At 38.6% G+C, this 27,902-nt stretch overlaps 1 protein-coding gene across 1 annotated transcript; it reads right to left on the bottom strand.

The window, feature by feature from the left end:
• Positions 1-557: 557 nt before the first annotated feature.
• LOC144771585 (collagenase 3-like) lies at positions 558-27,902 on the bottom strand. The gene is made up of 10 exons (XM_078655970.1): positions 27,743-27,902; positions 24,078-24,313; positions 22,073-22,221; positions 19,043-19,168; positions 16,816-16,977; positions 14,358-14,574; positions 8,920-9,050; positions 8,388-8,547; positions 3,182-3,279; positions 558-734 (listed from the first exon to the last, which is right to left on the bottom strand). Exons 1-10 carry the CDS (start codon positions 27,869-27,871, stop codon positions 634-636), a joined length of 1,509 nt encoding a protein of 502 aa, XP_078512096.1. The 5' UTR covers positions 27,872-27,902; the 3' UTR covers positions 558-633.

A 27,902-nucleotide genomic window follows, 5' to 3' on the forward strand; every position in this document is an offset into this window, starting at 1 on the left:
TAGTCAAACTTTTGCTAAGGTGCCAACACAGGCAAACATTTGTGTATGCATGCATAGCTTCGTACCGCTCTCCCTCAACCCAATGAAAATGGCAAGATTAGTCTCAGCACAGCACAGAAATGCAGCTCTCACATACCCTGTGGGATTTTTCTCATTCACATGGTTTGGCTAAAAAACAATATTTAATATTTGTGAGAAACACATATTTGACAAGTTTGCTACTTTACGTCCTGAACAATAAGTGCAATGCCAGTTGATGAGAAAGTCTGATGAATCTTTGAAAGCTGATAAGTAACAGAACATACCATTTTTGTTAGTCCAATGAAAGATATGGCCAACTGTATAGCCTCTCATCCAAACACGCACACACACACGCACACACACACACACACACATTTTTATTTCAATCTAGTGTATATAGGTAAAAAAAGCACTATCCAATACTTGATATTTTTCTGGAAATATGTTCAAGCCAATATCGTTTACATAATGCAACTACTCAGATATATGATATTATTGAAACAGATTAGGAATAAGGCAACAGTGGATCACAAATCGATAATTGCTAGTTTTTTATTTGCATGGCAGTTGTTAGTATTGATACATTCTTGGTGTTATCACATAAATTGTGTCTCAGCAGCCAATCCATGCTTTGATGTTCCAATTTTCAACCACTTTATTGTTCTTGTAGTCATATTTAAATAAAGTAGCACCACTGGTAACAAAAAGAAACCCTGCAATATATATAAAAAAATTGAAGTTAGATCAGTTCAATTCAAACATTCCCATGATATACTCAGTGTAAAACTATTTTTAAAGGAAATAATCATCATTCATAACTATATAGAGACTTCTAGTTGGATGTAAATAGAGGTAGATAGAGGTAGATGCTCCCCTTAACAAGCCTTTGTCAAGATGATACAGTATCCCCCAGTTTGCCCAGTTTGGGAGACGGTGAGACGTACTGCAGAGAATTTTAAATAGTTTCCTTCCAGCACACGGATCTGACTGGGCACGAATTTCATGCATAACTCAAGAGTTTCACAAAAACAAAATGCCCTCTGATTCCCAGGCCTCCTTTTGTGCCTTTTATCTAAGACAAGAGTTTCTGATTAAAGGTCAAAGGACATAGAGGGGACTGACAGTAAATATGTGACAAATGAATGGATACACATTTGGCAACCTAACCACATGTCCTGTCTTTTTTGTAGTACATTCGAACCTCTGCAGGGGGACCCACTGGATACATAATGACAATCCTCTTTAGATCAACAGTGGGTTAGCAAAGGTTGACATTGGCGGAAATGAGGGTGGAACTAGGGAGCCTAAAGAGAGAAGCCCACGTACGACTCTGTAGACATCTTGAAAAACTAATAAGTAGAGATTCATGAGATTAATTTCATCAAAGCATACATGAAGTACTGGAAAAGACAGACGTACATGGCATGAGAATTTCCGTGTCATACACTTAGATAAGCCAGAAATAAATATTGTGTAAAAGACTTCTTGAATCCCTGGAAGAGGACTTTGTTATGATTGATGCCATATCTTTCTTGAATCTCTGCTTGAAAGTGCTTTTTTCAGAATCGGAAGCATCTAATCTTTTTGCTAACCCCACAAGGATGAAATAGGACTTAGCCAGAAGAGTCTACTACAGTGGGCCATCTTCCCTAAGGATGTGAAGGAGAGAAGGTCTAAAGAACAGAGTATGCAGTGTTCATATGTTTGATGGTAAAACTGGTTAATGGGACACATTGTCACTGTTACCCTATCCTTGTTCTATTGAGATGGGCCAGCATAGGTGCCTGGGTCCCGTCTTCCATGCCTCTTAGGACAACATACACAACGAGGTTTGCCATTATTTCCTGTAGACATGTGGTAGCATTTGATTAAGAATGCAAACTTTCTGATCCTATTGACTTATCTTTTTAGTTTTTTTTTTTTACTAATTTCGTTTGGAAGTTTCATCTGATTTATTCCTTGATTTTATTAAACGTTGATGCTGTTAAAAATAACACAGGCACTTCCTCTTTGAGAAGACTGTCCGCTTGTGCTAATATACCAAGGGTAACCCTAGGATTTATAACAGAACCCTGATTTTACTTTTAGGTGCAAGATTGTTAAACTTTGTGCATGCTCACCAGCAGCTCACATCACATCTTTCCCCAGTTCTGAGTCCAGTTTCTTACAGTAGATACAGTGGATGAGGTTGGCTTTTTAAAAATCAAGTATTAATGCCTGTAAGGGGAAAAACTGGGACCACAGTGGCATAATCATTTCCTATAAAATGCTGAGTTAGGCCGGCCAAGTATTCAAATGCACTTTGCATGTTCTCTTTGTAGGCTGCATTACAGCCTGTATGGATAACATGCCCAAGCCACCAGTCCCTGACTGAGTACCGATCCACTGCGCTCAGACTAATCACGATGCTGCATTGCATTGTTGTGATTGGTCAGGGGAGCCTGGGTGCCGGGTGCTTCCTGCTTCTCAGTTCCAGCCGGCCTGAAGAGACGACCGAGCAGAGATGATCTGTGCTTGCCGCCACTGCTCCCAAGTTATCAGAAGCAAAATACCCCTGTTGTCACAATTGGGTCTCCCTAACCTCTGTTTGCCCTGGGACAATCAAGCCCAGTTTTCTCACACCAGCCATCAGAAATCTGAAGCAGGATTTAGGCAGTACTTCAATACAGCTCATATGAACATCTTTTTATTACTTTTTAACTATTACGTATAGGATAACATTGATTGATTCAAATAGACATCCTTATTAACAGTCATGCTCATTGATATTCAATGATATTCAGTGCAACTGTTATAGTTATTTCTATTCAGGCTCCCTTATTCAATGTTCTTCAAATATCTGTGGTGATTATGAATAGATATTTACATTCAGTAAACAAGGTTTGGGCTCTACTTTCATCATTCGACTTCTTCTATTGCATATTTTAGTTGTAGTTCTTCATAGTAAAGCATTGCACTACTAATACAAGCTAATAGTGAGGCAAGGAAATGTTGAGGAAATATTTAGTTTGCCTCTTGGTAGCCTCCTTGCTTTGGTGTTGCAGAAGCATGTTTTCGCCTGTTTAGCCACCTTCCTACCACTATTTAGCCAGCAGCATTTTGCAGACATTTACCTACTGATATGCATTAAATGTTACTTAAAAAGACCGGATTAACTTACCATTTAATTGGAAGGCAGCATCCACCTTTTTCACAAGTCCAGGGTATCTTTCCGCAATTGGACCGGTTTTATCAATGGTATACTTAACGTCATCAAATCTAGAACAGACAATTTAAGCATCTTGTGAGAAACACAGAAGTAAATGACCTTCTACAGTTAAACTATATGTCAATCTTTAGTCTTTTTCAAACTGTGGCCCCCTTCAAATCTCACTATGCTGCCTTTCTTACACATCTAAGATCCTTGGCTGGGTAGATCACCACATCTCTAGACATGTTAACTAAAATTGGTTTGAATGAGAGCAGCAGCCTCTTTCCTCAATTAAAATCAGCCATTCAGAGACAAGTCTCTTCTAAAGTATTAGTAGTAGTAGTAGCATTAACAATTACAACAATGTTTGAGAAATCAGAGTTAGAATACTATATTCAACCCCGCCCCAAATATATATATGCACTTTCTCCAGTGTTTGTTGAATTGGAATTAAACTAATCAGACACCACATTAAATGTCTCTTTCCCCAGTCTCTGTTAGATTGCTGTTAGGGTAGTGAAATACCCATGCCCGCTAAAATATGCACTTTCCCAATGATTGTGGGACTGGAATAAGAATAGCAAATTTGACATCCCCCCCCACTGCCAATTAGAAAATTGCTAAACTGTTTATTGAATTGGAGTTAGAGTGCAATATTGAACGCGCCCATTCATATGTACTTTCCTCAGTGTGACTATCACAAGTGGGGTTTTATAGTGCTTGTTCAAAGATTAAACTGACTTACACACAAGCCTAATTGAGAAATTGAGAGGAATGTTGGGTGAAAAGTAGTATCCTTAGTGCCTTCGTAAATTGCAAGATACACGTAGTAAATATAAATGGTAAGGCATTCAATAGTGAGAGTCAGTGAAACAAAAAGCATGGCCACCAATTGTAGCTCTGTGAAACCTAGAAACCTGTAGAAGCAAGAGATATATCTTGGCAGTATCGATGGGCATGGTTAGTAATGAATCTAGGAGCATTAACATACACAAAGCAATTAATTATACAAAGACCCTTAAAAGCCCCTGAATGGGCAACCAATTGAGAGTTTTTAAACTGGAGTAGGGACTCCCGTGCTTAATTTGAGCCGGTGGTTTCTGATGCTCGGAACCAGCACTTAACTGTCAACATCAGCACTTATGGCAGTTGCCATATGGTGTGGCTGTTTGTATAATTTAGAATTGAGCAAAACAGCAATTGTTTATTAATTCAGTATACATTAAAAACAACTAATACTTGCTGTCCAATACATTTGTGTAGCTTTGGGGGCCTGAAATAATTTGAATTGTCACACTAGTAGCAGTGTGCTGATTATTAGTTGTATGGAAACTGTCACTGGCAATGCCAGCAGGGGCAATGGGTGGTGCAAGCTGTGGATGCATCCTGATAAGAGGCCTGGCACTTATTGTTTTACAAATTAAGCACTGCACACTAACAGTCAAACTTTACCAGTTATTAGTTACTAAAAGGAGGAGCCTTAGTACAAGATGAGCAGCCTGGTTTTGAATAGCTCTGAACTGATGGTTCAGAGATTACTTGATGCACAGAGATGAAGCTGCAATATGCCAAGCATAAGGTGAAAATTTCTGTTACCATAGCATGATGGTTCTCAACAGAAAGAAGGGACATCGTTGGGTGGTGTGTATCCAAAAGAAAGGTGAAATGTGAAATTAGTGAAACAACATGACTCTTCAACAAGAAAGAGGAAGTTAATTTGATTCTGAGACTATTTAATAGGTTTGTGGGTTGCATGCAGGGATCGGAATCAGGTAGCCATACAGCAATGTGTCAAAAATTGCAGTTTCCTTCTTTTGTTGGTGTTTAGCTTGAGGCAACGGGTACCCATACAGTCTTTGACAGCCGATGGACATTTTAGCACAGAACTGTTGTGGTATTGTCACTTAATTTAAACAGGACATAAGAGTAACAAGTGAGCCTTAAAAGGATGCAGGAGAGCTCCATGAGGTTTCGTGTGCAAGTTAAATTGATACTGTGACTCAGCGGAGAGAGAGATGCTGCAGGATAACATTTTGACAGCAGATGAGAAGGTTCTTAAAAGCTTTTGTTGGTATCTATCATAGAGCGAAGAGATGAGCCATTTTAGTGATTATCTGTATTTTTCATCTGCTTGCAATTCGTTTAATAAAGATTTGTGGTCAACAGTGTCGAAGGCTGCTTATAAGTCCAATAAAATCAAGACATAGAAACTCTCTGCAGCAGCCGTCAGACAATAATTGTCTTAGACTGCCAAGGGTATTTTCTTTTCTGTGCTTATGGTTGTGGGATTGGAGTTAGAAAAGTAAATCTGAATCTCTACCACCCCCAGAATATGCACTTTCACCAATGCTTGGGGGAGTTGGGTTAGAAGAGTAAATCTGACCCTATATATTTAGGCATTTTCTCCAATGTTTTGGGAATGGAGTTAGAATGGTAACTTTGAGCCTCTTTTTAATGTGCTTTATTCACTGATTGTAGGAGTGGAATTAGAGTAATAAATACCACCCTTCAAAATTAAGTTTTTCTAAGATTTTAGTGGGCCTGGAGGTGGAATAGTACCTTTGAATCCCCATAGCTGAGGTGATTTCTTGAATTTTGTAGAACTGATATTAGCACATGACATCAGCAGTGCTTAATTTTTTATGTTTTCTTCTTTTTGATTTCATTTAAAATTTTTATTTTTACAAATATTTATTATGCTTGTGAAACAGTTTTAAAATATGTTTATGATCATTTTTATTATGTCAATGAATAATGCATATATTCTCAGATTTATACATTTTACTTTAATTTGTCAGATTTATTATCAAAGAATCTTTTTGGTTTTTAATTATTAATGTTATTTTAAATGAATACACCATGTTGTGCACATATTTAATTACATTTGTAATTGAAAATGTAATATGAAGCATTGTAATCAAAAGCAAAGTTTCTTAAAACAGATTAAGATTTTGAAATGCATTATTAAAGCACACTATTTTTGGTTTATGAATATATACATATGTTCATTTTCAGACATTGTTATATAGTTAAAGAAATACATATTGTTTGGTTTGAATAGAACAGTATTAGTAAATATTAAACATTATAATAACAAAATAGTACTTAATTAAATGTATATTGTTTCATTGGTAATTTTGTTTCATTAAAGTTTCTCTTTATTTTGTATACTAGATTTCATAATTGATATTGTGGTTAAATCTACTGTTTTTTAAAAATGCTATTTTTTGTAATCTATATTCAAGAATTCTTTATATTTGTATTTATTATATTTTTACTGTCAATATTTTTTATACTGAGTAGAGGAGTGAGACTAGAGCTAACGTTTATATAGGATTTCAGACTTGAAAAAGGAGTACATTTGCTGTTGGATGATTGCTGTTATTTATGTACTTTTTATGGGAGTATACCTGTATTCCACCTAGGTGCTGACGTCTGGGATTTGTTTCACGAACTCCTGTATGGAGTACATGCTTTATGTTACAAAACGGCCGGTTGGCTTTAGGGATAACTGCATAAATAAAAGGCCATAAACATATATGTCCTGCCTGTTGGGCTGTTTTTTGTTTTTCAGTGGCTTTTCACATTGAGTTCAAGTTACTGTAGTTCATGTACCAAACCTTTTATAATATTGAACCGATCAGGAATCTGGCATTGTTACTTCCGGCATTTAGCAATAGCAGGCCTTCATGAGTTTATAACTCAAAAACGGGGAACAACAGTCAGAACTGTATTTCTGCAGGTTTCTCTCCAGTAACAGGCCTTATTTCATGTACATATTTATCCAGCTTTAGATGTGAAGTGTTTCCCTGAAATAAAATTATAAGTGCTGATATTCCAACAAAGTTCATATTTAGTGAGAATTACTCTGCATTCTAAATGAGAGCCTCTCTCTGGTGATGTGTTTGATTGTCATCAAGTCAGAGCAAGAGACCAAAATGTAAATTATATAGAACATTTGAAAGAACTTGGCATGCATAGGACATCAACATAATAGTTCACAAGAGAAAGGCCTTACCAACAATCTGATAAATCGCTGTGCTCAGAAATGCTGTGGTTTTGTCTTTGCTTTTATTTACAACTAAGATTTGTTTTAAAAATTGTAAAGCCTGCCGCGTGCTGTATGTACTGTGAGAGCTACTACTTTGTAGTACTTTTTAGAAGGGCCCAATGAAGCTGTCTAACCCTTTGTGTGCTGTTGACGAGCTCAGCTCGTCATGAGGGACGGTTGAGCTGCCCTCATGACGAGCTGAGCTCGTCACAGCCGTTGGAACATTCGCACGCGGGGATAATTACCCCGCTGTGCTGAACGTTCGAAAAACGGGTGTGGTGAGACGAGCTCAGCTCGTCACGAGGGCAGCTCCGCTGTGCCTCATGGCGAGCCGAGCTCGTCAACAGCACAGCGGCGACCTCCGCAGCCCCCCTCCCCACGCACAGTGGGGGGGGAAACACCCCGCAGCCAAGGGGTTAACTACTCGGAGAATTACTAGTAGAGGAGCGTTTTTACGTCTGGCTTGCAAACTATCTGCAAAATCTATGGTTACCTTTACCTTAAAATATACATAAAGTGGGATGTGGATTCTCTCACAGGAATATTTTTCTCTCACATCATGCTATTGTCTGTTTGTTGTATCAGTCCTCTTTCTACAGAGCGCATGCATTGTAGTGCATGAGTGATTAGTTTACAACTTAAAAGGACTCTAGATCCTTACACATTAAATTCTTCATCTCAGAGATACACTGTATACGTAATAATCTTTTTTTTAGTTTGTTTTTTCTATGCATCAGGCTTTTTTAAATGTTTTATTAAGGACGCAAAATGCAGACCAGGCCCATTAACTCAATGCTCGGTTTCTTTTTGCAGTGGGTATTCTCCACAAAGGGACTATGAAGTTAATGGGTACAAATTCTGAATTTTGCTTTTTCCCCTCTGAGAAGTGATGATACACACTAATCAGTACACGAGTCAGCTTACAATGTAGGAGGAACGTCAATTACGGTGTGTGATATTTAATTTTTCCTTCGCAAACAGCGTTGTAGTTTAAAAATACAATTATTTGAAACTTGCTGAAAGTAGAAGGCTGTGAAGTAAAAAGTTTACACGCTTTGCCACTCTGCACCACACCATCTTTAAAATAACTTTCACTAACAAATACCCTCAAGTGGATTAAAATACCTGTAATATTTATCTTCTACGAAAAAGTCAATTTTTCTTGTTTCTGGAAAATTTGCGACTGCTTCAATTTTCTTGACAGAGCTTGGCAATTTGTAATTGGAAATGTCTTTAGGATAACCATAACGGAGAGCATTTCCCTGGAAAGCCCAATATTGTCTACCTGCAAAAGAGAAACATACATGAATTTAAAGATCTTAAGGAATAATGTAAAAACGCATGTAGTAAATGTAAAAGAAAATCAAGATAATACATTAATTAAAAACCTTGATTACAATATAAAATATCATGTTTTCTATAGTGCATAAAAATATTTTACTTTTGAAGGCTCAAAAACAAATAGAACGCAAATGTGGACATTTACCATGCAAGTGATGTCTTTTGTAAATCGGTGCTATATGATGAATTTTAATAAAGATCAAACAACTGTATTGTGGAATAAAAAGTGGATTATAAAAATTCGCATTTGCTGATTGCTGATGGGCCAAACATGGATTTAAAATCTCTACGCCCACAGCTTAATTTAAATATTTACCTTTGAATAAAACCACTGTATTTCGAGCAGGAAGAGCATAAGCAGCATCTATGGGAGTTGGCATTCTTTTCCAGAGGGTTTGTACAGATGACTTTACAACAGTTTTGGATGGTTGTTTTACCCAGACGGTGCTGAAATGAAGGAGAAAAACTCAATAAATGTGTTAAATTAGCAAATATTATTCGTTTTTGTAGATATACTCATACTATTGACTGAGGCTGGCAATGTGCATCTCTGTTCTTGATAAGTCGTTCCTCTGCTGCGCTCCTGATATATTACATTTCAAGAATGTGTTTTTCAGTGCTAAATTTTGAACTTTTCCTAAAGGCCAGGAGAGTGCAATAGCCCCGATGTCTATTGGGCGCAAATTTCAATGGGTGGCTTACTGAGCAGTGAAAAATGTGCTACCATTATTCCTTCTGACCACAGGGGTGAACTCATAATGGAGTGCTTTTTTCCCTGTACAGAGGCTCTTAAATTAGATTATCTTAGTTTCCTGAAGCCATTGAACAAATTGGAAGATAGGAAAGTAACTGGAAGGTAGGAGAGGTATGATTGCTCAACGTTCACTCAACATTAATCGCACCACAGCATTCTGCTGGTGGTGGACCTGCTCTATCACATCTGTCTATTCACACAACGATGTTATCAAACATGTTATCAGGATCTAGCATTGATGAGGCAGTAGTATTCACTGCTGTTGCTCGAAGAGAGTATCCTAAACCAATTATTAACTCGCCAATATGTTTAGGTGGCGTTTGTGTTTTGCACAAGTAAGACACAAAAGACACATAACTTGCAAACATGCTTTCAAACACACAGGCACAGATGATTGCTTATATGCAGGCCTAGCAGCACACCTGAAGGCATTCATGTTGACAAGGATCAACAGACATTGCGCCTGACTAGAAGTGGCCCATTAGATTGTGACACCAGTGTGAACATTTGTTTGCACATGGCTCACAATTACAAGTGGTGCAATGTTTATTATGTACAGTAATTATTTGGAGCTATATTATGGATAGGGCACACTTTCAAATGGTTGTGCTATGGCGCACTTTAAAACAGGTGCGCCAGGTGCAAAGAGGGAAAGTGCACCCTCTTACATTGAATGCACTGCCTCCAGGGCAGCTACAAACTTGCCCTGTCCTGTGGGCAGCGCATTCAAGTGAAAAAGGGAGTTGCTTTGAAGTGGGTGCTCAGTGTTTCACTTTGCAGGTGGCAACCCGCCTGCACTTTTAAGGGGAATTAGAGATCCCCTTGAAAGCGGGTGCAGTGAGTGCCTGCACCTGCCTGCAGGGGGATGTCTGGGGGGTCCATAGGATCCCCTTTACCCCCTCCAGAGGGCTACTATCAGGGGCACACTGACAGCTTCTTTGTCTCTGCACATGCATCCAAAAATATGGCGCGGGTGCAGAGGCAAATGTATTCCCTCATTTGAATGGGCCACACCCCCATGCAAATGAGGGAATGCCCTCAAATGATAGTGCTGGTTCTGTATGTGTGCCAGCACTATCTGTATTACAGACGGTGCCACACAAGCATCTGCGGCCCCCTTTATATTATCAAGGTGCCCTGGGGGAAAGCAAAGAGGAAGCTTCTGTAATATGGCCCCTGGTGCGCTAAAGTTTGCATTCATTGTAAATTTTACACAGGTCAAACTTTCCAGAATACAACTGGGAAAAAGGCCTGACATTTACAGGGATATGCAGACTTTGGTGTGATAAGCACCAACATCCACACATGATTCTCTCAAAAAGTGAGGCAAAATGTATTTCACTGGACAAATTTGGAACCCAGAGGTGTCGTATTTTATCAAGTGTGACAAATTCCTACTACACCTACAGAGCACTCCAAATCAGGCCCTTAGAGGCATCATGCACACACAGCCTATTTTTCTTTATGTACAAATGCACACACAGATGCATGCTCAGAGGTGTAAGTGTGCACGTACACTGTTCGGATTCAACCGGTGTGGTATGAAAATATTGATGTTTTGGTATCCTGCTGTAAGCATATCAGCTCCAGAATATTAACTACCACAAAATTGTCAAGAGAATATTGGGAAGTATACATTTACTATTCGTAATTCCACATGTATTTACCGTGACAATATCAATATCGCCACTCATAATGATGGCCTAAATGTATGTGGTTGAATAGGTGGGTTCATTGAGGGATTATATATTAGTGGTTCCAATGTGGGTGCATGTGGGATGAAGTATTTGTGAGTGTCATCTTCAAAGGCGTTTTGAAAGATTTTTTTAGTCAAATGTGTAAAGCCATTCCTAAATTGCCACTGACTGAACTGGAGTGAAATGCAATCAACGTATTGTAATCTATTGATGTCGGCTTTCAGCATTGGAATTCAATTCCTTCTCTCTCCAGGGTGAGCAGCAACCAGCATTGGTAATCAATGTGGGTGCCACTGCATTGGATGTTATAGACATTAGCCAGCGCACACTATGGAATTTTTTTAAAAACTGCCTCAGAGTGGCTGTAAAACTTCTTCTGTTCTGTGCCGTGGTGTTGGGAATCAGAGAAGAGACCTGGTAATGACCCATCAACTTTCAAATCAGTATGAGTGAGCCTCAATATTGAACTCAAAGGATATCTTTCATCTACCTGATGCGATTGATGCTACATGGTTCAGGTCACTGACATGCCATTTATGTTGATAGATTGCGACCTAGAATCAGCCATGGTATGTATACATATTCATATAAAGAGTGACCTCAACTGGGAAACAATTCAGTGTTGTAGAGTGTAGGGGAATGATTCTAGGTCTTTTACATAAGATGGTGGGGAAATTACTCTAGGTGTAATACAGAAGAGGAGTATGGATGCTCAAGGGTTGTTTGAGGATGCTTCTAGGTAAGGTTTATATGCCTGGAGAAGCTGAGACTAAATGATGGTAAATGAGGTGCTCTTCTAGGCAGCTGGTTCATCAACACACCAGTTGGTGAAATCTAGTTAGGTTTTCAGGATAATTATAATAATTATGTCTGGGGCTAATTTACATGTAATTCATTTAAATACAGGTTGTTTGCATATCTCTTAGTCTGCTTGAAAACCTGAGCGAATTTTACTATTCAGCGGAGCAACAAGCCACAAATGCCTCTGGAAGTTGTCAGTATTTGGCTCCTTTCTGTGGTGCAGGAGCAGAGTTCTAGTCTGATAAGCTATGAATTTCATTCCCAGAAAATGGAGGTGTAGCTTTCCTCCACTTCTGGGCTTCTGACACTATCTTGGCTTGTATGTGGAAAGTTCCTGAGCTGATAAGTTTTCCCTACCTCTGGGTATGGCGGCTCATTAGCTCTGTGAGGCAGCTTGTGTTTCAAAGAGATTGACCCATAAGTATTGCCATGTTTGACCCCGTTGGATGCTCCATCACTAGGGCCATGATTAGGTTACAGATGCTGCCATTTTTTGCCATCTTGGTGTGAGAGAAAATGGGATGCGATTTTGAAGTCAGTTTCAGTTAAATAGGGTTTTATTTTTATTCAGAATTATAGCTGGTACAGTACGTCCTAGATGGTATTGCTAATGTGAGTATTGACGAAAAAAATAGCATTGATAGAGCTTTCTGAGGAATGACGCTCTGAGACAGCCGGGGGGAGAAGCCGACTAGGTGCATATATTGATTAATTTGAGTTTCTGTTGCTGTTGAATTATGAATTCAAATTTTGTTACATTGAACTTTAGGTAGTCAATTGATATTCCTGTTTGCAAGAGAGGTAACGCATTCTTTAGTATGGCAAATTTCATTATGTGATGAAATTTTCAGCTAAAACTTGAACTTAGAGCATGCTGCTGTCCGTGAGGTTGTGAGATTTGGATGTGACCTGAAACTAAAAATGCCCTTTTTTAGAATGTGTCTATTAATGATTTGATCACTGCTTAATTCAATATCTTGTTAAAGAACGAAAGGTATATGATGGATCTGTAATTAGACAGGTTGTCTGGGTCCAGGTTGAACTTTCTCTGGAGTAGGAGAATCTTTCTCTTATCAATGTGTCAGAGGATATGCACTGCAGATGTTTTGCTTTGTCTGCACTACTGGGCTCATTCAGAGCCCCGTGAAAGAGATTGGCAAGACCAATACCGTTACAACATTATTTACAGCATTACACAGGGTTATTTTAGCTCCATAGATAAGCTGTAGATGGAAACAATTGAGGCTTTAGTTTTACTGAAAGCTAAAACATCATGTTTCCCATTTCTGGCCTATTTTCCCCATTTTAATTTCTCAATGCATGACTTGGAGGGAGATTAGTGGAGAAAACCGCAGCATGTGCTTCATGGTAGAATAAGAGTGTGAAAGTGGCCACAAACATAATTTGCTCCCAATTTCTCATTCGCTGCGGAATTCTGAATAGTACAGCGAGGAGGGCCTTCAGTCCTTCTCCTGAGAAGGATATTATCATTATAATATAGGATTGCCAAACATGATAACCTTCAGGGTGGTGGAGATGTCCATGGTGAGTGTCTTAACTTTGGTCCACAATTAGATCATTCTATGTGGAATGTCATGGAGAGTGCGTGAATGATGTTGCTGTTGCATTTTCCAATTCTGAATAACAATAATTGTTTTTGGCACATGTGGGTTATGATGAAGTATATTAGAATGCTTGATGACTTTGAAAAGTGTTCTTCTTTAGAGCCATTGGGAATGATTGTTTTATAAATCATTTAGCTGTAGAGGTGAGTTCTTTAAGCAATGAACCCTGGTCCTCTGGCATGCTAAGTCACATGGCAGTATGATTTATGATATTTCTTCATCTGAATGCACTATGATCGTTTGTTAGTAAGTACTTTGTAAGTCCATCAGGCTGTAGAGCTTTGGGGTGTGCTTGCACAAAAGTTAGGACCTGCATTAGAAGAAAGCATGGAACAATTGCACAGACCTCAAATATAAATTACACTATTGGGTATATTGCTTATCATCATTTTTGGGACCCTATTTACAATACTGCTCACAGTTCATACTTGTATGTATACCACCATGTACTTGTTTTTTTATATATGCAAACTCTTGGCCCTAGGTTAGAAATAGTTACCAATTGGTTCAGTTTTTCTGAGATTTAACTTCCTGGTGTATTAAAAGGTTACAGTATTTCACTAGATAGTTTATTTGTCTCCTGAGGGAATTCCATTTTTGTGTGTTTAAGATTGTTTTTTTAATGCAATTCTATGTCATGTTAGAACATTTGCTCAGTTGTTTAAGGTCTGTCTTTCATACGTGACTGACAGGTATAATTCATTTGCATCTGTAATTGTTGACATCAATTTGTTAAAGAAGGTCTTTTGCTCATCGCTTCTGAACTGGCCTAGCGTATACTCAAAGAAAATCGCATTCAACTAACTAAAGATAACTCAATCTACTCATGAATAGTTCTCAAGGGACGATTAGCGACATAATTAGAAATAGAGATTACCCATTCGTAATTAGGTATATCTGATCTCCAAGGACGAAGGCCGCGTCGATACTCATGTTGTCTCTGCATGCCTCATTTGCCTTTGTTGTTGTTTCACTACGGGCTCTTGCACTTGTGGCTGCTGTAGTCTGCGTCGGAGATGGTTGGTTTCCCTTTGTAGTGGTTTTTGTCTGGGCTGTTGTGGTCGATGCTACAGTGGTCGCCGCTGTTGGTAACCCTGGATTAAAAAGATGAACGCTTCATCATTTATTAAAATCTCAAAGAGCTCAATGTTCAGATCCTCTACAAATCTGTAATGTCAAGCATTTTTTTGGGGCTGGCCTCTAAAAGCAAAGTTGCTCAACACAATGCAATTTGAGGTCAACGAGTAATCTTCTGATGTAAGGATTATGCTATAAACCATGCACACGCTATTAATTTCCAAATGTCACAAAAACTAGCTTTCATTTGTTAGTGTTTAGATTTGTGCTTTGTTACCCCTCACTTTATCACAACTGCTCGGAACTTGTAGGCAAGGCATGGCCATATTATACCTGACCTTTTTAGGGGTAGATGAGGTTATGTACAAAGAGAAGAGGCAAACAAGCGGGAACAATATTTTTACACAGCTACAAACAGATCAATATGCAAGAAAGATTCTTAAATAGATAATAGAAAACAATCTGTTTACCTAGCTACAAACAGATTCATATACAACTAATACTCAGACCGCATAATAAAAAAGCTCAACGAAAACTATTAGATGTTTGTATATGAGCAACTATTCAAAGATTATGGATAGATATCCACTTCCATATGATTTACTGGTGCTAGAGTAGCTGAAGTCCTTACATTTCATAAATGTATCTACCCTTCTAGTTTATTTTCCAATGTTTACTTTATTTCTTTGCTTTCCTCATATGCTCTCTTAGTCCAACAGCTGCAGAGATATCATGTGATTCTTTAGATCAAACCGGTTATGGGCTCATTCCCTCACCCTTTTGGATAACATCATTTCACCAATATTTTTTCCAGGACTTATATTTTTGATCTAACGTAATCCCTTCAATTCTCATTGTAACAGCCACTACTACCTGTCCGGGTGACAAAGCTCTGTATCAAGGACTATTAAGTATCAAACAAGTCAGATTGCAACACAGTAATACCCATATTCACAGCCAGGGGCTTGGGGTAATCGCTAAACCTGGTCTGCACTTTACTAGAGTACTACTCTTTTGAATAGTAATAAAATCCATTTGGTGAGAAAGAAAGAAATCCTCTGGGAGGCCATGGTGTATGTTTATCCATGTGCACTCCCACCCCTCCTGACCGTTGTTAATGTCTACTTCACTGAATACATCTTTCCAGAAGTTCTCAAGAAAGGCCAGAAAATGTAACACATGCATGACTATATTTGCAAAAAGCAGCAAATTTGATAAACAGTTTCATTTTCGTTCCACTACATAGCTTACCCTAAAAACAAACTAACACTCCCATATGTAAAAAGACAAAACACAACACAGTAAGACAAGACACACAAAAGACATAACCTAATACAAATATAGTACCCAAAGGAAGTACACTGAATTCAATAAACAAAGCAAAATATAGAATCAGAAAAAATGTGGTTCAATAGGCAATAAAGTGTAACGATCACAAGCATTATAGGTCTGATTTACGAAGAAAAGTTTCAGAAGTCCCACTAACGTAGTTCTGTTAATCAGAGTAATCTATAATTGAGTATGTAATTGCATATATAATTGAGTAGGTGAAACCATTGTTACACATTTTCAAAAACTGGCATAAATCAATGAATTGAGATTGTATAATGTATTCACAAGTGTTTAAATTATGCACGTTTAAGTTTTCTAGTTTCTGTTGTCGGTGACCCTAGAGGTGTCAGGGAAATGTGCACAGTCATTCACATGTAACTACTTTGGTATTTGCAATGATTTTAAGTTTGTTCTCCACCCCTACATGCAGACTTATGATACAAATTGAATGTCCAGATGGAGTTATTGCAGAAAGTGTGGGAAGGAGCACCAACACTCACTTTGTCACATTAGGTCTGGGAAAGAAATGAAATACAAATGTTTAAACATGAGAGAAGAAAGGATTTTCAAAGTTAATTTTAAAATGTGTAGACGTTGCTAATCATAAACTAGCAAATGTTACCAATTTATATATATATGGAAACTTGAGCTAAGGAAACAGTCTTAGCAGTCTTTCGTGATAAATTCATTTCATGCAAGACTGTTGTCTAAGACAATTGAATCCATATTTTTTTGAGAAGCACATTTTAGTTATGCCAATATGTGTAAATTAAGAACAGACCAAATCAAATCTTAATCAAATTGTAAGGTATGCCTATGTTGATAAATTAGGACTTGAAATGCTATTTTTGTTCTTTAACCACATTGATATGTTAGTGAAAATGCAATTAAACTACAATTATTAAACATCTGTATAATGTCCTCACCATAAAGTGCCTGTATTCCTTTCATATCATCCTCTGGAAGCTTGTAATTAGCTGTATCCGCATAGTGATAAGTTGGGTACATCAAGGCACTGGGATCACTTGAATGAGATAATCCTAATGAATGACCAAATTCATGAGCCGCAACAAGAAACAAGTTGATTGCTAGAATAAAAGAATACATGTTTAGATTGGTTATATTTGCAATGTGCTTTGTATTCCAATACCATATTCAATGTATGTGTTTACATATCAGCCTTTCTTTGCATCTTTAAACAACTCTGTGTCAGTAGGGAACTCTAATTATGGCAAGTGGGTCCCTGCAGCTGGGAAGAGGTAAGGACCTCAGCCGCATGGGCAACCCGGGAGGCCAAGGTGTATGTTCATGATCCAAGCACTCTCTGAGGGCGCTCTCCCTTACTTTGCGTTAGGCCCATCACTCACCTATCATTCATCTGCAAGATCATTGAAAAAGCAGTCTTTTTTCAACTCCAAGATCAGATCAGTGCTAACCATCTCCTGCATGAATACCAGTTCACGCTGCAACATGGAGACCACTACCTTACCTATTGTAGACAATGCCTTCCTGACCACAGATGAAGAAGACCCTTGTATCCTGGCATTACTGGACCTCTCAGGTGCTATTCACACAGTTGGCCATCCCACCATTATTCACATCATGGAGTTTCGAATGGCAATGTCCTTAACTGGTTTTCCTCATACCATTCCAACCAACACCAACTTGCTCACATGGGCATCTCAAGGTCCCAATAATGGCAGTCCCCTATGGAGCCATCATTGTGTCATACTGTCTCCTGCCATCTTCAAACTCTACAATGGAGCTGCTTGGTGCTCTACTCAGATATGAGCATCAAAGGTCAACAGTGTGCCCATGATACATAACTGTAATTAAACGTATTCCCTGTTTTAGACATCAAACACTCCCTGCACATCATCAAGATATCGATGTCCAGTACCCACCTCAATTTGGACAGCATTTCTGTTATTTTTATAAAATAAAAAACACAGGAAACAGTACACACCTGGTTTGATGATATGAACCTTAATGGTTTCAAACACCAACTTTCGCTGAATTCAAAGTCACTGTGATTCACCCTGGACACCAATCTCTCTCTCAATTAACACAATGCCGAAAAACAAAGTGGCCTGGTACCAACTCTCTCATTTAGTGCAAGGTACACTATTTCTTCCAGAAAGTGACTTCAAAACTGATGTTCCCCTCAGTCTAAGAAATGGTTTCCACCCAATGTCTGCCAAGGTGGAGGATCAATTACCCTCATAAAGGTTTTGGACTACCTCAGACACCTTTGGGAATGATCTTATTGGGTGTTAATGAGATCTATTAAATTAGTGGTCCTAAGGAGTTGGTATGCAGATTGGTTCAACGGTAGAAATGTGGTTCGGGTATCAATGTGATGGACACCATTTTGCTATTTATTCGACTGAGAGAGTGCCATGGACACAGAGGATGGCTTTCTAATAGTGGAAAGCAGAAAATGCTCATAGGTGGTATAATTTCTTGCAACGTTTATTGATATTGAAAGACTCATAATGTGTCTTTATTGAATCATTGGTGGACTTTTTAAATTTGCACACCATGTGTTTTGTCATAGCACATATGGCTGTATTGTGGTGTTGGGGGTTAAGGTCTGCTGCCTACAAATTCTGTAATTAGGGGGTTCGCTGACTTCTTTAACCTTTTTTACAGTGCAATACCAGTAGTTTGTGAGGCCTTTTGGTGTTCTCATTGGTTTTTTCATTTACACTTTTTTATAGTAGTAAATGTCTACATAATATTTAGTTTTTCAGATGTTAACACACTTTTCTCTTTTACAGAAAAATGATTAGCTAGACATTGATTTACAGAGTGTTACTTGTGTTGCTGAGATCTCAGTTTCCATGCCACATCACTTCGATCAGGAATAATTGGACTGCTCTACATTGCTACCCAGGACGCAAATGCTAAAGGGGGTACTTTGTGCCTAGTTTTAGGGTTTGGAGGTCTTGAGAGGGTTGAGGACACCAGAAGTAAAAACTCCATGTTGACAAAACAGGACCATCTGACCTGGATTTTTTGCAATTTTCATTTGTGAGGTGTGAGAATACACAAGAACAACAGCGATATACATCACTGTAGACATTATCCAAATTTAGATTTAAGGTGCATGCATTACATAAAATTGTCAGAATTCAGAACAGTATTATTTACCTTTTGCACTTGTTGACCAGGTTTCATCTTCATCAAAGTGGGCATCTCCTCCAATTCCACTTCCTGGATAATATGCATGTGCCAGTGTTTTACCAGGGCCATCAAACGGATAAGGATCTTGGTGATCTTTTGATAAAAAATAATTTTTATTGTCATTATAAGCCTGGTAGGATTATTTCTCTGATATTTTACCCCAGCTCTGAACATGCTAATTATACGTCCTGCTGTTATGAGATTAGAAGATGTTGCTTTGGCCTTAAGTTTGAATGTATTAAGTGTAACAAAATTCAGTCATGATTCTTGGAAGAACATACATGAAAATGGATGTATGACGTTATAACGCATGCATTTACAACGCATGCCATCACAACGCAATTTTTACATCGCAGGTGCCATTACAACGCATGGCATTACAACGCAGGTATTTACAACGCAGGGGCTATTACAACGCAAGCCATTACAACGTAAGTATAGGTAAGTATATAATTTAAATTACAAATGTAAATAATTCTAATTTAATTAATTTAATTTAATTTAATTAATTTAATATAAATTTAATTTTACTTTATTTTTACCCTGTACCCTTTTACCCAAAAACCCATAACTGACCCAGAACCCTAAAAATGCCCCTTTACCCAAAAACCCAAAACTGACCCTGAACCCTAAAAATACCCCTTTACCCAAAAACTTAAAACTGACCCTGAACCCTAAAAATACCCCTTTACCCAAAAACCCAAAACTGACCCTGAACCCTAAAAATGCCCCTTTATCCAAAAACTGAAAACTGACCCTGAACCCTAAAAATACCCCTTTACCCATAAACTGAAAACTGACCCTGAACCCTAAAAATACCCCTTTTCCCAAAAACTGAAAACTGACCCTGAACCCTAAAAATACTCCTTTTCCCAAAAACTGAAAACTGACCCTGATCCCTAAAAATACCCCTTTACCCAAAAACTGAAAACTGACCCTGAACCCTAAAAATACCCCTTTACCCAAAAACTGAAAACTGACCCTGAACCCTAAAAATACCCCTTTACCCAAAAACTGAAAACTGACCCTGAACCCTAAAAATACCCCTTTACCCAAAAACTGAAAACTGACCCTGAACCCTAAAAATACCCCTTCACCCAAAAACTGAAAACTGACCCTGAACCCTAAAAATACCCCTTTACCCAAAAACTGAAAACTGACCCTGAACCCTAAAAATACCCCTTTACCCAAAAACCCATAACTGACCCTGAACCCTAAAAATACCCCTTTACCAAAAAACCCAAAACTGACCCTTAACCCAAAAAATACCCCATTAAAAAAAAACATATAACAATTTAAATATAATTATATACTTACCAATACTTACGTTGTAATGGTATGCGTTGTAATAGCACCTGCGTTGTAAATACCTGCGTTGTAAATACCTGCGTTGTAATGGTTTTTGCGTTGTAAAAGTTTCGTTGTAATGGTAGTGCTTTGTAAAAGTTGCGATGTAATGGTTGTTTCCCATGAAAATATATGTGTGTCTTTTAGCTGGTCATGCTTTAGTAAATGTGATCCCAGGATCCCTATGTTTCACGTGTCTAACTTTAAAATACCATGCAATAGTAAGGTTTTTCAACTGTTCATCCTAAGAAGGTGGACATTATTAATAGTCTTATAAAGCTTAGAAATTAGATATAGCCACTGTCCTTGGCAGGGCTGAATTTTATGATTTATTTCATCAAGGTTTGAAAATATCTTTCATGGGGAGTAAAAAAGAGTCTTGCCAGATGAAGTGTGGGGCAGCAGCAGCTCTTGCAGGTCAGAGCTGTGGGGTGGTGGGGCTTGGTTGGGGGAGATTTCGACAGACGAATATGAGGGGAATTTAATTATTTATTTAATTTCCACCCATGGTTGTATGACGAGTGCCCCCCAACCTGGCCTCAACAATCTTACCTGCATGGGCCACTCCTGGTGCGGCGCCTCATTTATAGTTTGTTGAGACATAAATTGGTGATGCTCTTGCCCTATAATGGAGCCCTGCCCTGTATAGAGTCAGGGAAAGCACATTAATTGTGAAAGCAGAGCAAAGGGAGTGAAAACGAACTAACAGAAGCCCTGAAGTTCAGGGAGAAAACTCCCTTTCCGTCATGATAAGTTTTTTAGATTTACTGAAACAAGCTCAAAACTCTGGCTTTGGGAGTCGGAGGGGGGTTTATTTCAGTTATAAAAAAAATTACAGCTGGGCGGGTGAAACAAACATGGCACCTACTGGGCAACAAAAGGAAGCACAGTGCGTGTAAATTGCTCTTGTACAACAAATTACGGATTTTTTAGGTTTATTTCACGCCTGGGATTGCATTAAAGAAGTAGTAACGTACATAAAGGTGGAATTGTGCTACTTTTTGAAAATCAAAAATGTTCAAATTACAAACATAAATAGTACACCAGGAAAGCTGTGCCAGTCGCTAGTGGCAATGTCATTTGACATTCGAGAAGTTGCTATTTCTCCAATAAGGAAATGTACACACAGTACAATTCCACATAAGAAAATGTCGCGGTACTGTGCAACTGCACGTTTTTTCTCTTTGTATTTTTCCACCACCAGGAAAACGTTTTTTCTGTGAAGTAACCATTCCCCCCTACACCCACATGAAGTTTGAAGATGTTTTGTTCCCCTTACAACCCTGGAAGGGGATTTACTCCAGCCTTTTGTTGTAGCAAATCGTTGACACTTAAAGGTAAGGAAAGAATTGGAAAAGGGGTTGAGAAATGCTCACAAATTTACTAGTGTGGGATTAACTACTGCAAAGTTGTGCACCGTCATGTTGTACGAGAAATGCATTCATGCCTGCTAATATCCATTTGGGGAAACCTTATAGGAGTAAATATGGGATCAAGGTAAACAATCTCTTTGTGAATCAGATCCTCCTCATCATGGTTACAAAACGCAAATCACGTTTTTTTTAATATGTAGGACAAGTAGTTGTTAGCAAGAAAACAATGCTATTTTTCTAAAAACAATTTTTTGCGATCCCTCCTGGAACAACTCACCGCCAGGCGCAAAAGAAATCATGATGTCTGCAATTCCGGAGTCGATTTTGCTGAATTTAAGAGGACTTACACTGCTCCAGACACCTAAGGCACTCGCGATAGCTTTGTCAACTTCGGCAGGTTGTAGATCTGGGGTGTAATTGACCAGTCTGAAGCACACAAATATATTTTTACCTTCATTACTTATGCAGATAAATAATATTCACATTCCATTTAAGAACAGCTTCTTCAGAGTAATATCAAAATGTCTAATACCTTGACTATTTCTATGTATGCTCTGTTTACGAACTGAAACCTAACATTTCATTTGGTGCTTCAATGTGTGTCCATTATTTATTGTCTCTCTGCTGTGTTGTTGTTATGTTGAAATGGCAACACAGATTTAAAGTTTGGCTTATAATGTCTATGAACTACTTCACAAACTACAGAAACTCGTAATAGAAGGTCAACTCTAAGCAGATGGGGTAGTTGCCAACAGCAGATTATGGGTCAATGAGGGAGCCACACATTCTGCACAACACTTCACTATCTTTTGGCTAAGTTCATGCTATAGAAATGCCACATACGCACAGGGAGAAAGTCTGTGTTAAAGTTCTCGATACACACAAATGTGGCTGCCGGAGGGTGAGTAAGATAGAATAGCTAGTCCCCAGTAACCTGCTGAGATCCCTGCAAGCTTGTCTCACCACCACAGACTGGGCCCGATTCACAGAACTAACTGAAGACAAAATCCTAAACGTACTACTTTTGGTATTCACAGAAGTTATGATTTTGTCTTACGTTTGTCTTAAGACAGACTTAAGAAAAAATCCTAACTTAAGTCTGTCTTAAGTCTGCCTTAAGTCTGTCTTAAGTTTGTCTTAAGACAAACTTAAGACAAAATCCTAACTTCTGTGAATACCAAAAGTAGTAAGTTTAGGATTTTGTCTTAATTTAGTTCTGTGAATCGGTCCCACAGTCTTTTGCAGACCAGTCCTCACTTCTGCTAACTACTGGGTTTGACAAGTTTAAGGAGCTCATCCCCAGTGCCCTCAGAAATAGGATGTGGTAATACCGCATGGAGAACTACTGATTCTAGGAGGTTCCTTTTCCCCCTACTGCAGTATCACTGTATCCTTATGAGTTCATGTGGTCAGAATTGGGACAGTGTGGTAATAATGCATATTTTCCTTATTCCTGAGCTGCAAAACTCTGAATGTTGTAGTTTTTCCCTCTTAGTGGAATGGGTTCGAGCAAGCAAGGGCTCCAATCCCATCCCTATGTTGTTACCAGGGGGCTTGAGGTTCTTCAGTGGCTCAGCCACTCCCACTTTAAAACATGAAACTTCTAGGCCAAGCCCACCAACTGCAAGCAGTGACTTTAATTGCTGTAACAACAGAACTGACAGTTCAACATATTAGTAGTACAACGCTTCACAAAGCTTAGCAAAAATCACATTACATTTTGCTGTGTGAAGGTACACTAAGCTTCACACATCATTGCATGACAACAATCATTGCCATGTTCTACTTCTTGGACTCTGATTGCGAGATTATCAGAAGGACACGCATTAAGAATCACACCAGGTAAAATCCGGTACCACCTGGTTTGTGAATTTTCAGGGTGCTCCTTTATTGATTTTATCCTTTCGAAAACAGGGAATATAATTCAGATTTTAGTGCTTTCTTCACCAAAATCAGCATGTCCCATTAATTACCGGGTGCGGTAAACTCTGTTTGATTTATATTTCGATCCCTGTGCAAACAGGTTGGTGCAGAGATTGTAAAAAAACGTGGCAATTGTAACTGAGGTATTAGAACCAGATAGATCACATAGCTCTCCTCTTGATCCCCTTTAAGTGAAGTTGTTTAGCACTGAATTTCTGCCAAAATGCACACGGTGATGAGTGTTTCCTTTAAGCCATTGTTCTGGAATATTAAGAGATGATGGTACCCTAAAACTGTTATACCATTAAGCTCTCCTAAGGCACCATGCCACAAGTCATTCATTGAGGTATGGAACTTACCTGTAAGTTATAACATTAGTTTCCCATTTTAAATTGGTGTCCAATAAATTGTAATTTCCAACATCTGGAACCCCACATCTGGAGCTTTTCATTACTGCCAGTGTTTTGTTATCGAGAGTGCCGGTGACATTGAGCCCAAAGAACTGCTGCATCTCCTTGATTTTTTCAGTGAACGCACTATTCGCACTTCGTCCGATGCTGCGCGATGACATGTTGTAAAATGCTTTGAGATATTTCTAGTTAAAAACAAAAGGCATAGTCAATGTTGATCAGAATTGATACAATGATTTACCAGTAAAGTTAAGGAGTCACATAGGCATTTATGTGTACATAAAAAGTTACTACAGTAGTGCCCCTTTATGTACTATGAAATGCCTTTGTGAATCGCCATCGAAACGTCTAGCCCCCAATTAGTATAAGTGCAGAGAGGATACAGTCTTCTTTCTTTGAACTAACTCTACATTAATAATCCGTGAATATTCCCATTTTATTCCAATTTAAAATGTTTTGAGACTTATTCATAAATGCATGTAAGAGTACTAAAAGTAGTACAGGAGTAGTCTGTCCGTGCTTTTGTAAATTGGACCATTACAGAAATGGGGTTACCCGATTGGTCCTGGACCTGGGTATAGTCTGGTACAGAAAACAATGGTCCTAAACCTTATTTATAAATAAGTGATCAATCAGTAATCCTTTGTTCATTTGGTAAATCATGTTTTGAGCATGCTAAAGGAACAAAAGTCTGCTCATGATACTCAATAAATTATTCAAACAAAAAAGAAAAAGCAACAAACCAAATTCTAAAATCGCAACGGTGCCGATGAGATGCTGACTTACTGCAGCTTAAGCTTTGGAATTGATTTCCAGCCCTGATGAGTAGAGTCCATACTCGTCGGACCTACCTCCCCCGCACAGATTGGTCACTCTGACATATTGGAAGATGTTACATCAGTGATAATTTGTAGATTGGGCGCCATGTATTTCAAACAATCTTAAATACTTAAGCCCCCCAATAACATTTCATTTTTAGTGGTACCTCTTCGAAAAGCAGCTTGGTGGTAGTTCATGTGATCAATAGAAGAAGAGGAAAAGGATGCAGGGAACCATGGGTAGTTCCCAAATTGGAGGTGGACAGCAGGTCCTTCATAAGGAACACTTTACGACACCACTGACACTCTGAAATTGCTCACCTCAAATGTCTATTTTTCTAGAAGAGTTTTTTTAAAGATAGGATTAGCACAGTGCACTCCAAGCTGAGCTAGAATACAAACAAAGCATTGTACAATTAATGCAGCACAGCATTTAAGCAGAGGATTAGCCAAGGCCATCTTCACGACCTGAAAAGTGGGAAAATACTTGTATTGCTGCAGGCACAGTAATGCAGCCTTGGATTGCTAAAATACCATTTGAGCCAACCTGAAATGGATAAAAGCAACTCCTGACACGTGTGTTGCTCTAATTATAGTTCATCAGAGAGGAATAGCTTATAATCATGAGTAGAGGGGTTCTACATCTAAAACTTGGTAACTACCCAGTTTCCCTGCTTCCTTTTTTGCATCATTTATGGGGCACTCTAAGTCTCAAAGGATAAAGGTTGAAGCATTGAAGAGGATAATCAGCAGTTGATGCCTCCCAGCCAAGAGGTTATGGAAAGTAATACAAAGTGAGAAGGAAGAGCTAGCTACATTTGAGATGGGATACCTGCCCTGCAGCTCTTCCCCATACACATTATTGACCAAATATCCTGTTTTTGTAACAAACTATTACCAGCACTGTTTTGAGGAGCGATACCCATGATTCTGATGTGGTTTATACCTGGAGGTCTCCAAGGACATTATTGAGTGGAGGGACTTTGAGTAACATTTTCTGCTTGAAGCTCTGGGCTAGTGCACCAATTGTGTAGGTGAAGAAAGACTTGGCTGACCTTAGTTATCCAGGAACACTAGAGCAAGGCAGCATGGAGGCAGTGGGTGATTAGGCAGCCTTTAGCCGAGAGTCCAAATATTATTGGGAGCCTATGCCATTGGGAGCATTCCACCTAATATGGAAGAAGTAATATAGTGGGGCCAAATTATTGAAGCCTAAATATTCAGAACTAAAATATGGTGAAGGTAAGTATATATAGGTAAGTATAGATGTACTGTAATTGACTTCCCTTACATGTGCCTTGGTTAAATATATATCTTCAAGGCATGTAGATAAGGAATTAAGAATCGTTAATCTATACTTAGCTTTATGTATTTCCATTCTTGATGATTTTTTGTTCCTCAATATTTACGCCTCACTTATTTGGCCCCCATTATATTTTTCCTCAGTATTTTGACACACAATCCCATTGGGCGTATTTGTCCCATTAATTGAGCCTCGGATGTAGATGAGAACTTATCCATGGTTTTTAAGAAACATCGGGTTGGTGTATTGGGATCACTTCCTCACCCTTCAAGGAGGTGACAGAGGGATCAAGCATCCATGGGAGACAGAGATGCAGTTGTCACTTAGTTGAAAGCGTGTGGAAGATCACACACCTACCACCAGGGAGCATGGTAATATTTTCTGGACAACAGTTGTATTGTTGCTGTCCTACCTCAAACATGAGGTACTTTACATTAGAAGGCATGGCCTTTGGGTTCAAGTTTAGATCGGACTGTTTAGAGGTGGGCAGGGGTACACGTTGAATTGTAATATATAGCATGGAGAGTTTTGGACAATCGTTTCTTTGCATGTTACGGAGAAAACGTTATTTTCCATAATCACATGATTTATTTAAGTGCTGTACTCAAAATAAAAACAGAGGTCTCTAGATCCCAGGGTCAGACAATTAGCCATTGGTAGGGATGGTAAATGCAAAATGTTATAAAATGTACTTGATCGATATCTTGGAAAGCAAACAAGAGGGCACATCTCATGTTGAAAAATCACACTAAATGCTATTAGCAGACTGGTTGAGGAGAAAATGTGTCTCATCTCAGCTGAGGTTTTACTGTTCACAGGAGATATTTGTGCTAGAATCTGTCTCTGGTGTTTGGAAGCCAAGCGACATTTCACACCAACACAGTCACACGATTTTGCAAAATTCAAGAATAACGATATTTGTGAATTTTGCGACTTGTTTCCTGGGTGCAAGAGAACATAACATAGCAAAGTAAAATAACTGTCAGCGAAACCTGAATGTTGGATTTATCAAGCAATGTGTTAGGTTTAAATGCATCGCCTGGTTTTTGGCATTCTTTCTCTGAAATATCCTCAAACACCAGCAATAGCACAGCAATACTCAGTTGAAGAGGTTTAAGACGTGTTCCCTCTTTGTATAGGGTAGGTTTACCTGTGTCCAAATTGTTCTGACAAATTGAGGCATAAGAGCTTTATAGGAACAAAATGAGCACTTGTATTTTGCCAATTACAAAAAAATATATAAAATGTCAGTCAGCATACGGCATAGCAACGATTGTGCAAAGTTATACATGTCAAAAATCCTGAAGGGATAAAATGCCAGTTTATTCTAATTGTGCCCCACTCGAGATTCCGGCAAAAATAGGAGTTTGGACCCAAATAGGAATTTGCATCTTTATAAGAATAAAAACCTACGCATCAAGATAAAACGTAACACAAGTTTTCTTTCTTTTTTTACAAGGTAAGGCATTTAGTATTTTTGATCAAATACACACCTTGGCCTGTTGCTCGTCAGTCTCTGTTCCTGGAGGGGTTATGTCTTTCCCATCAGGCACTGGGGCAGACCAGGACACCAGCACAAAGCTCAGGAAGATAAGCATGAAAGCACGAAAGAGAGTCTCCATGGCTGCAATGTCTCCTCCGCGGATCTCACTT

This window comes from Lissotriton helveticus, chromosome 8 (assembly GCF_964261635.1).
Source record: "Lissotriton helveticus chromosome 8, aLisHel1.1, whole genome shotgun sequence".
NCBI lineage: Eukaryota > Metazoa > Chordata > Amphibia > Caudata > Salamandridae > Lissotriton > Lissotriton helveticus.

Coding starts and splice junctions, on each gene's coding strand:
- LOC144771585 (XM_078655970.1), bottom strand. CDS start 27,871: ATGGAGACTCTCTTTCGTGCTTTCATGCTTATCTTCCTGAGCTTTGTG. Junction 22,222..24,077: donor ACTAATGTTATAACTTACAG/GTAAGTTCCATA, acceptor TGTGTGCTTCAG/ACTGGTCAATTACACCCCAG. Junction 8,548..8,919: donor TACAGTGGTTTTATTCAAAG/GTAAATATTTAA, acceptor TCTCTTTTGCAG/GTAGACAATATTGGGCTTTC.